The sequence below is a fragment of the Neofelis nebulosa genome, chromosome 15, assembly GCF_028018385.1.
Source record: "Neofelis nebulosa isolate mNeoNeb1 chromosome 15, mNeoNeb1.pri, whole genome shotgun sequence".
In the NCBI taxonomy this organism is placed as follows: domain Eukaryota; kingdom Metazoa; phylum Chordata; class Mammalia; order Carnivora; family Felidae; genus Neofelis; species Neofelis nebulosa.
The window spans coordinates 23,497,441-23,511,584 of NC_080796.1; the positions used below are offsets into that span (position 1 = coordinate 23,497,441).

The 14,144-nt window shown below is 46.1% G+C and overlaps 1 protein-coding gene across 4 annotated transcripts in view; it reads left to right on the plus strand.

The window, feature by feature from the left end:
• The window catches only part of TNN (tenascin N), a 65,964-nt gene that overhangs the window by 24,340 nt on the left and 27,480 nt on the right, over positions 1 to 14,144 (plus strand). For 2 of the 4 annotated variants that reach the window (XM_058700394.1, XM_058700396.1), the window contains exons 7-12: positions 2,708 to 2,971; positions 6,763 to 7,026; positions 9,512 to 9,775; positions 10,437 to 10,700; positions 12,451 to 12,714; positions 13,376 to 13,639. In XM_058700394.1, the coding sequence (XP_058556377.1) occupies positions 2,708 to 2,971; positions 6,763 to 7,026; positions 9,512 to 9,775; positions 10,437 to 10,700; positions 12,451 to 12,714; positions 13,376 to 13,639 (1,584 nt within the window). The remainder of the gene's footprint in view (positions 1 to 2,707; positions 2,972 to 6,762; positions 7,027 to 9,511; positions 9,776 to 10,436; positions 10,701 to 12,450; positions 12,715 to 13,375; positions 13,640 to 14,144) is intronic. The other 2 variants (XM_058700395.1, XM_058700397.1) reach the window with 2 other exon arrangements.

The window sequence follows — 14,144 nt, forward strand, 5'->3', positions numbered from 1 at the left end:
TCATTGGAAGAATACAGTATATGATACAACATACAAAATATGTGTTACTTGAATGTTCGTGTTATCAGTAAGGCTTCTGGTCAACAGCAGGCTATTAAGTTTTTCGTGAGTCAAAAGTTACACGTGGATTTTTGACTGAGCAGAAGAGAATTGAGGTGCCTGATTCCTGCATTGTTCAGGGGTCAACGGTATTCGTATCCTAGGGCCGCTGTAGCAAAATACCAAAGACCGGGTGGTTTAAAACAATAGAAATTTATTGTCTCCCTGCTGTGGAGGCTATGAAGTCTGAGATCAAGGTGCCTGCAGGGCTCCGCTCTCTCTTGGAAAGCTGTAGGGGAGAGTCCTTCCTCACCCCTCTAGCTTCAGTTGTTTGTTGGCAATCCTTGTCAATCTGTGACTTATAGATGCGGCGTCTAGGCACATGGTGGGCTTCTTCATATCATCTTCCCTGTGTGTGTGTGTGTGTGTGTGTGTGTCCAAACTCCCCCTTTCATAAGGACACCAGTCATACTGGATTAGGCTCACTCTAATGACCTCATTTTGACCTGATTATCTCTAGAAAGACGCTATTTCCAAGTAAGGTCACGTGCTGAGGTACGGAGGGTTAGCACGTTGACTAAGCTTTTGGTGGGGGAGGGGCACACTTAAAAAATTTTTTTTTAATGTTTATTTATTTTTGAGAGACAGAGTGTGAGCAGGGGAGGGGCGGAGAGACAGGGGACACAGAATCTGAAGCAGGCTCCAGGCAGGCTCACTTTAATTTATAACTGAGTTAAACCGGGGCGCCTGGGTGGCTCAGTCAGTTAAGCATCCGACTTTGGCTCAGGTCATGATCTCAAGGTTTGTGGGTTCGAGCCCCTTGTCTGGCTCTGTGCTGACAGCTCCGTGTCTCTGTCTCTCTCTGGCCCTCCCCTGCATCGTGCTCTGTCTCTCTCAAAAAATAAATAAACATTACAAAAAATTAAAAAAATAGAAAATGAATAACTGAGTTAAACTGAATTCCCAGCTCCAGCTAGGCACTCAGGGAACGTTTGTAGAATGTGTGACTATCATTTACTAGCTGAGTGACCTTGGCTAAGTTATCTAACCTCTCTGAGCCTGGTATGTATAGTTAGTGCTCTAAAAATGGTAACCATTATTAATGTTCGAAATTAGTACATGGGGAATCTGATACAACCTTGAGTTGTTAGTATGAGGTTTGATAGGGTAATGTGTGAAAAGCATCTTACATTTAGTATACACTCAATTGATGACAGTTGGTTTATTAAATATGCACTGTCTCTGGTGACAGAACATATTTCATTTCCTTGCACACAAAGAAGACACTGCCATTGTGCTCAAGAAAGGTGATCCTAGTTGATGTGAAAAAAATGCAGCTTTGTAGAGTCGGAACTTCTCTGCTGGAGGACCCTTGGCCAAGAGAACCAGGGCAGGATGGGGAGGAAGGAAAGCTGCTTAAATTTCTGAGAGGAGGAACCTATTTCGTGTGTCTTTACCCAAAAGGGTATAGATCCGCAGGTGGAGAGGGTTCTTGGCACCAAATGTCAGCTTTGTTCTGTGCAGCGCCCTTATCAGTGACCTTGAACGGATGCTGCACTCAGATGCTTACCTATTAGGTTTGTAAATGATAAGCTAGAAAGGAAAATCAGCATGTTGAGTGAAAGACTAAATTATAAATGAAGTCCATAAGGTGAAATATAACAAGAATAAACATTGGAGATGTATTTTATATGCATCTTAAATGGGGAAGATGTGGCTCAATGTGGGATTCTCAGCCTTGGCTGTGCATCAGAATTACCTGCGGAGTCTTGCTTATTTGTTTTTTCAGCAGAGATGTCAGCGCATATCTGAGACTTGAAATGAGCTCTTTGCAGGTGATACTGAGGAGGTGCCCAATGTTGACAACCCCTGGGTCAGCAGGGACACGTGTTGAAAAGCGTAGGGATTTTCTGAGGCTGTGGGCTGAAGATATGTTACTGAGGGAACAGTGTCTAGGACATGGAGGGGCATGTTGTTCTCGGTTCGTCCTTCTAGAACATCAACCTTGCATAGGCAGGGATTTCTGATTGTTTTATTCATTGGTGACTCCTGAGTGCCATTATATTCCCTGGCATGAAACGGATGGTCAGTGAATTGTTGAATGAATGGACTGAGTTTTGGGGATTTTTCTTTGATCAAGGGAAAGAAAGCATGTCCAGATGTAAGTGCCAGGTCTAGAAACTGTAATTTGAAAGTATAATATGATATTATATGGTATGGCATGATATGATATAATGGTACAAAAGTTAATAACCTACAAATACAGACATTGGAGAGGTGAAGCTGTTTTGACTTGAGGAGAGTTAGGAAGGAGAATGGTTACTATTCTTGAACACCTGCTTGAGGGTCTCCCAGAAGAAGCATTAGGTGTATTCCATATGCCTCTTGAAGGAGTTCCATTTCGTGTGACTACATTTGCAGGAGTCTTGTCTAACGTGCTCATTGGTCTCAAAATGGAAGGGATTGTTTTGTCCATCAGGGAGCCCTTTCTCAGCCTGCAGTTCAAGTAGAGGCCAGCTGTCTACCTGTCACAGATGATGGAGAGACCCTCTTGCATTGTATGGACCACGGAACTCGGTCACCTGGATGAACTAGATCTTGAAGCACCTGTGATTTTGGCCAGCCAAACGTCTTCTCTAATTTTTCTTTCTCGTATATTTTTATGAAGAAATCGATAGCCCAACCAATGTGGTCACTGACCGAGTGACAGAAGACACAGCGGTAGTCTCCTGGACCCCAGTCCGGGCTGTCGTAGACAAGTACGTGGTGCGCTACACCTCTGCTGATGGGGACACCAGGGACATGGCGGTGCCCAGGGAGCAGAGCAGCACCGTCCTGATGGGCCTGAAGCCGGGAGAGGCGTACAGAGTCTACGTGTGGGCCGAGAGGGGCAGCCAGGAGAGCAAGAAGGCCGACACCAAGGCCCTCACAGGTAACAGAGGAACGGGAGCCTAAACAGATTTCCTTACAGCAGGGAGGAGGCTGATTTTTTTTTTTTTTTAATTTTTTTTTTCAACGTTTTTTTAAATTTATTTTTGAGACAGAGAGAGACAGAGCACGAACGGGGGAGGGCCAGAGAGAGAGGGAGACACAGAATCTGAAACAGGCTCCAGGCTCTGAGCTGTCAGCACAGAGCCCGACGCGGGGCTCGAACTCACGGACCGCGAGATCGTGACCTGGCCAAAGTCGGACGCTCAACCGACTGCGCCACCCAGGCGCCCCAAGGAGGCTGATTTTTGAACCAGGAGTCCGATGCCCGCCTAGCATCAGCTCTTTTGCTTGCAGGGGTGGGGAAGGGGGTTGCAAGAGCAATTTCAAATTTCACAATTATGATTTCTCCCCTTTTAACTTCAAACAAAAGAGACCAGCCTTTTTACGTTACACAGAAGGTCATACTTATTTGGGTTAGAATTCCATATGCAACTCTCTCAGAGAAGAGTAACACTTCCTAATTTTCATTTTTTTGGACGTTGAAACTCAAAACATTTGGCTGACAGTGAATTTGAATGCTTATCTAAGTTTGCAGTGGCTGTACAGGCACTTTGCTTATAATCTGGAACTCTCTTTCAGACCATGGAAATGGTTTGCATCCTGAGTCAACAGTCACCGAATGTACCAATTCTGCCTTTAAGCTTTCAGAAACCATACGGGTCCCTATATTTCACCCAGCTGTGAAATATAGCCCGCCTTCGGCCCAGCTTGGGTTTGCAGATGTCCTGAGGCTGTAGGGGAGCGTATCCCACACCTGCTTTGTGTTTAAACCCTCCGCTGGTACTGTCCCCGAGTCCAGAGCAGTCTAATCCTGGAGGCTGCTTGAGGTTGCAGACACTTGACAGGAATCCTAGAAAAGGATTTACTTATTCACTGGGCTCCGTTCTGGACAGTCACTTAGTACAGAGGTGCCCAGAGAAGCCATTAATTAGTTAGGAATGTGGATTCAGAAGCTCGACTGTCCAAGTTTTAATCCCAGCTCTGCCATTTAGTAGCTGAGGGACTTTGGGCAAGTCAGCTGACCTCTGTTCCTCACATTCTTGTCTGTAAAATGGGGCATATGAGTATTTACATCAAAGAGTTGTTGTGAGGGTTGCATGAGTGAATTCATGTAAGTGCCCGACATATAGCAAGGGCTACGTGAGCGGTAGTAGTGATTATTTCTTAGAACGTGTCTTAGTCTGCTCCGGCTGCTATAACAGAATATCATAGACTGGGGGGCTTAAACAAAAGAGGCTTCTTTCTCACAATCTTGGAGCCTGGAAAGCTCCATGATCTGGGCACTGGCTGATTCAGTTCCTGGTGAGAACCCTCTTCTTGGCTAATAAATGGCTACCTTCTTCCTACACCTTTATAGGGCAGAGAGAAGAAACTCAGGTCTCTTCTTGTGAGGCACTGATGCCACCATAGGGAACCCACCCCCACAACCTCACCTAAACCTAATTACCTCCAAATACCAGCAAATTGGTGGTTAGGGCTTCAACCTGGGAGTTGGAGGGGAGCACAAATATTCAGTCCATAGCAAATGCTAATCAGCAAACAGCCCTTGAAGTTTTTGGTTATTTTTTCATTTATTTATTTGTTGGTTTGTTTGTTTAAAGTTTGAGAGAGACAGAGACAGCGTGAGTGAAGGAGGGGCAGAGAGAGGGAGAGAGAGAATCCCAAGCAGGCTCTGTGCTGGCAGCGGTGGGGGCTGGGGGGGGGGGGCTGGACCTATGAATTGTGGGATCATGAACTGAGCTGAAACCAAGAATTGTATGCTGAATGGACTGAGCCACCCAGGTGCCCCTAGCCCTTGAAGTGTTTAATGGCATGTAGCCTCCTGGGTCCAGGTGGGCCTTATCTCCTCCAGGGGAAGGAGAAGTTGGCAGTAAGGAGGGTGAGATCTAGATTTGTTTAAACTAGCAGACTTTCTGTGAGGGGCCAGATAGTCCATGTTTTCAGCTTTGGGGACCATGCCGGCTCTGATACAACTATTCAGCTCCGCCATTGAAATGTGAAAACAGCCATGGAAAGTATGTAAATGAACTGGTATGACTGTGTTCAATGAAACTTTATAAAAATAGGCAGTGGGTCAGATTTGGCCCATGCGTTGTAAATTGCCAACTCCTGGTTTATATTACACAAGGCTTTCTGTTTTCTGGGATTTTGAGTGTTGTGAAAGGGAGGCCTGTGGGTCAGTCTTTTTAAGATGGTGGAAGTTGGAATAGAGAAGAATCTTCCCTGCTCTCAGGTGGCGGTGGTGTGAGTTAGCACCTCAGCTGCTGGGGGGGGTGGGCACTGGAGTGTGTTAGCAGTGGGAGCAGCATAAGGTGTAATGTGTAAGGATAGGATGGGCTGGTTGTGTCTTTTTTTTTTTTTTTTTAATTTTTTTTTTCAACGTTTTTTATTTTTATTTTTGGGACAGAGAGAGACAGAGCATGAACGGGGGAGGGGCAGAGAGAGAGGGAGACACAGAATCGGAAACAGGCTCCAGGCTCTGAGCCATCAGCCCAGAGCCTGACGCGGGGCTCGAACTCACGGACCGGACCGCGAGATCGTGACCTGGCTGAAGTCGGACGCTCAACCGACTGCGCCACCCAGGTGCCCCGGTTGTGTCTTATTTTTAATATGCAAGTCTCTTAACAATCTTAAGTGGTGTTGGTGGTGGTGGACAGAGGGGAGTCATGAAGGATGGGGCTGCAGCATCAAAGCCAGCTCAGAATCCCAGAACGAAACTCCCCCTTGTATGTCTGTGCTCCTCAAGGCAAGTTGTCTCCTTGGCTGTGTGCTCTGTCCAGCTGGCCTGGCCATGCGTGTCGAGCAATGGGGCACGGGCTTGAGATGCACTTGCTGTTACGGAAAGCTCAGCCATTTTGAGGAAGTGGTTTTTGAAACAGGATCATAAAGGCATTGCTAATCATGTACCCAACTACTTGGATTTCTGACTCAGAGGTTCGCATTTCAAGGAGAAAGGGGGAATTTCGTGCCTCGAATGACACTTGTAATAACAAAGAGCTTATATTCAAGCATTTTTCCATGTGAATATCTCATCTGTGATTTGTCATAACCTGTGAGGTAGGTACTGGTATTTCCTTCTTTGTGGAGATGAGGAGACGGAGACTTAAATTTGGAGTCTGTCCAAAGTCAGCAACTAAGAAACGGTGCCCAGATTCCAACCCAGTTTAACTGTATTGAAACCCAAACAGATTCCTACCCAAGTAGGATTATTTTTTTTTTTTATCAGCCCAGACCTCAAAGACCATCAGTTGAAGTCTTCTGGTGCTCTGGCTGTAGGCATAATGTTTTATATGGAAAGAACTAACAGCTCCTACTTTCAGGATATTTTTATTCCCAAATGAAATATTAGAGCCACTGCAGAGATTTACTGAAGTATAATTGCTTTCAGGTACAGGGAATCAGAACTCAAAGAGTGTATTATATAAACCCAGGGTAATGGAGAAATTTGTATATGAAGACCAATTTTTTTAAAATCCAGAGTCTACTTGTGGGTAAAGTTTATAGAGCTGAGACTGTTTTGGCTTTGTCTGAAAACCCTACGTCTCCTTACATGCTATTAGCTCATTCTTGGAATTTCAGACCACTTGCTTAATTAAACCCTTAAGTTATCCCAATCACTGGCACATAACAGATTCTGAAATTTGTTGAAATCATCATTTTGTCTGTGTATGTGCTGGCCTCTCTGGAACCAGAGAGTTGGTAAATGTTACATTTCTTTCATCTCTCTTAAAGACATTGACAGCCCCCAAAACCTGGTGACCGACCGGGTGACAGAGAACACGGCCACCGTCTCCTGGGACCCGGTGCAGGCCGTCATCGACAGGTACATGGTGCGCTACACGTCCGCCGATGGAGACACCGGGGAGGTGCCGGTGGGGAAGGAGCAGAGCGGCACTGTGCTGACGGGCCTGAGGCCGGGCGTGGAGTACACGGTCCAGGTGTGGGCCCGGAAGGGGACCCGAGAGGGCAAGAAGGCCGACACCACGGCCCCGACAGGTAACGGAGCGTGCATCATCCCTGTGTCACTGCTAAACTCATGTCTGTTTCAGTTGGTTTTCCTTCTGTGACCTTGGCAGAAAGGGAGGTTTTACAGAGTGCAATGGTGCGCTTATAGAGTGCATTGTATGCCTTACTTCTATTTGATGGCTTCTCGTAGAATGCACAGCTCATCTTGCGGCCTTCAAACTTTGGTCTTTAAAGATTGATGTGATTGCTTGTGGTCCTTTGTTCTCTGCCTGTGCATCTTCCGTGTTGTGAACACATGAAGTGCCTCACCTGATACGGACTAAATGGGATGAAAGCACAAGTGCCTTCCATGCGGGGGGAGCTGGACTGTGATCCCAAACCAACTTTGTTTTCCCTCTTCACCTGTTTAAACCCTTTCTTGGAGCTTGTTCTTTATTTCTGCCCTTCAGATGAATGTTTTAGGCGGAGATAATAATAATGCTCTATTAGCTAAAAATAAGCATCTAGTCATTTTTAGTCCTCAACACATATCATTTTAGTAATTAAAATGTCTATATCAATACTTCATTTAAAGTTAAGTCTTCTCCTCTCCACTGGCGTGGGCCATTTGCGGGCTAACTATCTGCCATGGGAAGGGGGGGGTCTGCTCGACTGCTCTTGTATTTCCCTTCTTATACTTCAGACACCCTCTTTCTAGCATGCTAACTGTAGTTTCTGGCCCATTTATGTTTGGTACAGCTTGGAGAGAGGCCAGGGGTCAGGAGAAGGAGAGGTAAGGGGTCCTGCTTTACTATAACCTTCACAGCTGCCCTGAGCCTGTCATGGGGCCTGACCAGTGTTAAAGCTAATGTTTCCCTCGTGGAGCACTTCTGTGCGTTCTTCAGGGACCCTCTTACACTCTGAGCTGTCATCATAGTGATCCTGTGACAGATGCATCTCTCCTGCTGGTCCCTTCCTCTGCCTACACATGTGGGGTGCACTCCAGTGCCTTTCTGGTGGCATCACCTCACCCCTCTGGCTGAGTGTCTTGGACAGCTTCTAAAATAATCCCAGGTGGGCTCTTCTTTCCTTGGTCCATGTCTGGTCTATAGGGCATATGCAGGCATCCTTTATCCATTCAACTAGATACATGGTTCTTTTGCAGTGCTCTCTATCAGAGCAAACAGCCATTTTCTCACCCCTTAGGTATTTTAGATACATGTCAGACACCAGCCTACGGTGTTCCCCAAGCATTGGGCAGAGTTTCTCAGTCTTGACACTAGTGAAATATTTGGCTGGAGAAATCTTTGTTGCAGGGGTAGGTCTCAGGCACTGTATGCTGTTTAACAGCATCCCTGGCCTCTACGCATTAGACTCCAGTAGCCTCTGCATCCCACACCGAATTGTGACAACCAAGTAGGTCTCCAGATATTGCCAATCATTCCTGATTGAGAACACTTGCTCATTTGAGGTTTGGGTCTCACCCATGAAACTCAGTGTAACTCTGCCCAAAGAAATCCACTCTTGAAGTCCCATCCCTTTGGCCTCTCCAACCTCTTTCATTGTCTGGAGATGGTTTGGCCAGCCAAGGGCCACGAGACTGTTCGTCCTACTTTAACTGTGGGCTTTCAGATTAGAATGTAGATACCAGTTTTCTTGGAGTCACAGCCCAAACCAAGATAAGAGGAGTCCTGCTTGAACATACCATTGCACATATGAGACACGACCTAGAAGCAAAGACTTTAGGGAAACGACTTTTGCAATAAACTATTTGGAACAAAGACATGTTGTTATTTTCTTGGTGACTGCATTTTTGAATACCTTCTCTGTGTATAGTTTGGAGGAGCATAATCTTCTTCACTCATGAAATATCAGCAAGATGATATCAATAATAGCTTATGGTCATTGGGCATCTACTCTGTGCCAAGAGTTGTCACAAAGGGCGTATTGCTAACTCATTTAATACAGCTAGTTTCCAGGGTATACACTAATATCTTGTCCTGTTTTTTTTTTTATTCTGTAGACACTGTAATACTTCAGTATTTTCAAGGCCCCTTTTTACATGGTATTTTTTGTCTTGGTTTTCAGAGCCATCCAGTGAAATATTTACAATAACTATTAACAGTCCTATTTTATCCATGCATAGAGGTGAGGTGAGCCGTCCAAGGTCATGAAACAAGTTAGTAATTTATGAAATTAGATGTATGCGTGGAACATTAGTGCTCAAAAGAACATTAAAGTCTATCCGACCTGAACCCCAGATTTGCAGGTGATGAGGCTGAGGCCCAGCCAGAGACCGTTGAGATGTGCAGGACCACAGCTTTTCTGACTTGGATCTAGTGCTTATCCTGCTGTCGTGTGCTGCCTCCTCGAGGATCCAAGAGGCCAGCTGTGGAGAGAAAGTCTATGTCCCTGAAACAATTGAAAACTGACATAGGACATGGGAAAACCACAAGACCAGGAAACTGCCTCCCTTCAAGCAACACGGTCTCCCTCTTCGGTGCTTGTTAATGGTGCGCTTTAACTTTCCTTTCAGACATTGACAGCCCAACAAACCTGGTGACCGACCGGGTGACGGAGAACACGGCCACCGTCTCCTGGGACCCGGTGCAGGCCGTCATCGACAGGTACATGGTGCGCTACACGTCCACCGATGGAGACACCGGGGAGGTGCCGGTGGGGAAGGAGCAGAGCAGCACCGTGCTGACGGGCCTGAGGCCGGGCGTGGAGTACACGGTCCAGGTGTGGGCCCAGAAGGGGGCCCGGGAGAGCAAGAAAGCCAACACCACGGCCCCAACAGGTAATAAGGAAAAGATCAATCAGAATTGAATTTTGAGCATGTGGATTTGAGTGTGCATGATACCCAAGAGGCGGCCTGAGATGAGAGACTTTGCAGAGAAAGTCACAGAGACCAAAAAGGACAGTGAGTCCTAGTAGTGACCTCAGTGAGGTGGTAATTGGTAGCTCTCTCTGCCTGGTCGTGGTGAGCTGCTCACGAAACCACTCAGTCCACAGGAAGGGAGAAATAAAGCTATGCGGTGGCCATGTTTTCAGTGGACTCAGCAAAGATGTTTATAGGCTCTGATCGTTGCAATGCTTGTGATAATACTTTTAGAATGATTGCCCGTGAAGCAGCCCATGATAAAATGATAAACTAGGTACCCTGAACGTCATGGCAGATGTTTAATGATTGTTGTGATGTGACATAATGTTGTTAAGAAGATGTCGTTCCTCATATATTTTAGGGAGCTAAAAGCCAAAAGAGTATGTTAAGCTTACAATGTGTAGTCTTTTGAAATTGGGAACTGGGGTTCCTTTCTCCCTTGACTCCCAGCAGATTCTGGATGGGAATACCATTGCCTTGTGCTAAGAGAGTTCTAGAAGATGAAATGAGAGTGGTGGGTGGTGGGTATCTCTTCCATGGCTTCAAAGCTTAGGCTTTCCAAATATCTTTTTTAAAGACATTGACAGCCCCCAAAACCTGGTGACCGACCGGGTGACGGAGAACACGGCCACCGTCTCCTGGGACCCGGTGCAGGCCGTCATCGACAGGTACATGGTGCGCTACACGTCCGCCGATGGAGACACCGGGGAGGTGCCGGTGGGGAAGGAGCAGAGCGGCACCGTGCTGACGGGCCTGAGGCCGGGCGTGGAGTACACGGTCCAGGTGTGGGCCCAGAAGGGGGCCCGGGAGAGCAAGAAGGCGGACACCATGGCCCCGACAGGTAATGGAGCCTTGTTCTTTGAGAATGTAAGACCTAAACCTATGGCTAATCAAGTTTTGTTTTCCTGCTTTGACACTGGTGGACTAGATGATTTATGGAAGAGCAGGATATTGTCCCTTTGTAGGAGATTGCACACACCATCCCTCACCTTCCTTTTACACATTACCTCCAAATAAGGAGCTCATATTGGCCTCATACTTTGGTCTTATAAAGATAGATGGTGATCGGTCCCATCTACCCACTGTTCCTCTGATTTGTACTCAATCGTTGAAATGTTTTGTCTTAAGAGGGAAAAGATATAAAGAAACCATATATGTTAGGATCTGCGAGCCTAGTACTTTAGGGAAGTGTTTTTTCACTCTGATCTTTTTGAAGCAAGGAAGGGTTATTGTTTTCTTAGGGGATAAATCCTCTCTGAAGCACTGTGTGCTCCGTTCTCAGGATCCTAAAGTTATACTTACATCCTGTAACAGTTCATAATTTTTAAAGCTCATTCATCTCTGTGTCCTCATTTTTTAAGAACAGACTTATTGAGATATGATTTACTTTCTATACAATGTACTCTTTTAAAGGATAAGGTCAGTGGTTTTTAGTGTATTTACAGAGTCCTACAACCATCACTATTATCTAATCAGAATATTGTCATCACTCCAGAAAGAAACCCCATGTCCGTTAATAGTGCCTCCTGCCCCCACTCCCCCTAGCCCTAGGACACTGTTAGTTTCTGTCTCTATAGAGACAGAAGGTCCTTATTCTGGACATTTCATATAAATGGATTCACACAGCATGTGGTCTTTCGTGACTCGCTTTATTAACTACACATAATATTTTCAAATTTCATCCATGTTGGAGCATGTATGGGTACTTTATTTTCTTGCAAAGTAATATTCCATTGTATGGATGTAACACATTGTTTATCCATTTGTCACTTGATAAGCATTTGTGCTTTTTCCACTTTTTGGCTATCGTGAATAGGGTTATTATGAGCGTTTATGTACAACTTTTTGTGTGGACATATGCTTTCAATTCATTTGGGTATATACCTAGGAGTGGAATTGCTGGGTCATATGATAACTCTCTGTTTCACTTTTTGAGGAATGGCCAAGTTATTCCCAGAATGGTGGCAGTATTTTATATACCCACCAGCAATGAATGAGGGTTATATTCTTCAATTGCTTCTCCTCAGAGGCATTTGGTGAGATGGGTAGAGCAGGAATCAATATCCCCGTTTTATAGTTAAGAAACCTCAAATACAAAGAAGTGAATGCTTTTTACAAGTCACAAAGTCAGCTGATGATTCATGGAGTCAGATTTGTGGCATATTCATTGCATATTATGGTACCTTCGTATCTATTTAGTAAGGCCCATATTTTACAAAGAAGGAACTGAGGTTCAGCTGGGGACAGCAGTGCTAGCTGTCCAGGGCCATGGCTGGCTGATGGCAGAGCTGGGCCTACATCCCCAGTCTGTTGGCTCTGCTCAGGGCTTTTCCTGTCCCTCTGCTCTGCATCTCTGGGCTGAAACTGCAAACGAGCTCTTCTGACTCTGGATACTCCTGCTCATTCCATTATCCTGTGCTGCCTTCTTAAGGATCCAAGAGTCTAGCTGTGGAGAGAAGTTCGGTCTTTGTGAAACACCTGAAAACTGACAGGACATGGGAAAACCACAAGACCAGGAAACTGCCTCCCTTCAAGCAACACGGTCTCCCTCTTCGGTGCTTGTTAATGGTGCGCTTTAACTTTCCTTTCAGACATTGACAGCCCAACAAACCTGGTGACCGACCGGGTGACGGAGAACACGGCCACCGTCTCCTGGGACCCGGTGCAGGCCGTCATCGACAGGTACATGGTGCGCTACACGTCCACCGATGGAGACACCGGGGAGGTGCCGGTGGGGAAGGAGCAGAGCAGCACCGTGCTGACGGGCCTGAGGCCGGGCGTGGAGTACACGGTCCAGGTGTGGGCCCAGAAGGGGGCCCGGGAGAGCAAGAAAGCCAACACCACGGCCCCAACAGGTAATAAGGAAAAGATCAATCAGAATTGAATTTTGAGCATGTGGATTTGAGTGTGCATGATACCCAAGAGGCGGCCTGAGATGAGAGACTTTGCAGAGAAAGTCACAGAGACCAAAAAGGACAGTGAGTCCTAGTAGTGACCTCAGTGAGGTGGTAATTGGTAGCTCTCTCTGCCTGGTCGTGGTGAGCTGCTCACGAAACCACTCAGTCCACAGGAAGGGAGAAATAAAGCTATGCGGTGGCCATGTTTTCAGTGGACTCAGCAAAGATGTTTATAGGCTCTGATCGTTGCAATGCTTGTGATAATACTTTTAGAATGATTGCCCGTGAAGCAGCCCATGATAAAATGATAAACTAGGTACCCTGAACGTCATGGCAGATGTTTAATGATTGTTGTGATGTGACATAATGTTGTTAAGAAGATGTCGTTCCTCATATATTTTAGGGAGCTAAAAGCCAAAAGAGTATGTTAAGCTTACAATGTGTAGTCTTTTGAAATTGGGAACTGGGGTTCCTTTCTCCCTTGACTCCCAGCAGATTCTGGATGGGAATACCATTGCCTTGTGCTAAGAGAGTTCTAGAAGATGAAATGAGAGTGGTGGGTGGTGGGTATCTCTTCCATGGCTTCAAAGCTTAGGCTTTCCAAATATCTTTTTTAAAGACATTGACAGCCCCCAAAACCTGGTGACCGACCGGGTGACGGAGAACACGGCCACCGTCTCCTGGGACCCGGTGCAGGCCGTCATCGACAGGTACATGGTGCGCTACACGTCCGCCGATGGAGACACCGGGGAGGTGCCGGTGGGGAAGGAGCAGAGCGGCACCGTGCTGACGGGCCTGAGGCCGGGCGTGGAGTACACGGTCCAGGTGTGGGCCCAGAAGGGGGCCCGGGAGAGCAAGAAGGCGGACACCATGGCCCCGACAGGTAATGGAGCCTTGTTCTTTGAGAATGTAAGGCCTAAGCCTGTGGCTGGTCAAGAGTTGTTTTCCTGTTTGACCCTGGAAGAATCAATGACTTATAGAAGAGCAGAATAGTGTCCTTTCATAAGAGACTGCACACACTGCCTCTCACATCCCTTTAACTGGTTTCCTTACAAGTCAGTCCCCTGTGGCAGTTTCCAAAGTGCAGTTTTGCTGTGATTGGATGGTCGTGTCCAGCTGCTCCTGCTCTGAGTGCGTGGATATTTCACTGTGGACACCATTAAGGGTCTGTCCTTGTGTTTTGAGTGGGAGGAGAAAATGAAAATCAAATGTTGTTAATATTATTAAATAATATGTTGATAACTCAACTTTATAAAATAGACTACCAGAGCAAGTTGATCTATGTGGTGTGCTTTAGCATGAATGAATCATGATAATCCGGTTTTGAGGATAAGGATAACTTATATGTTCTATTTTTTTTTTTTTTAATTTTTTTTTTCAACATTTTT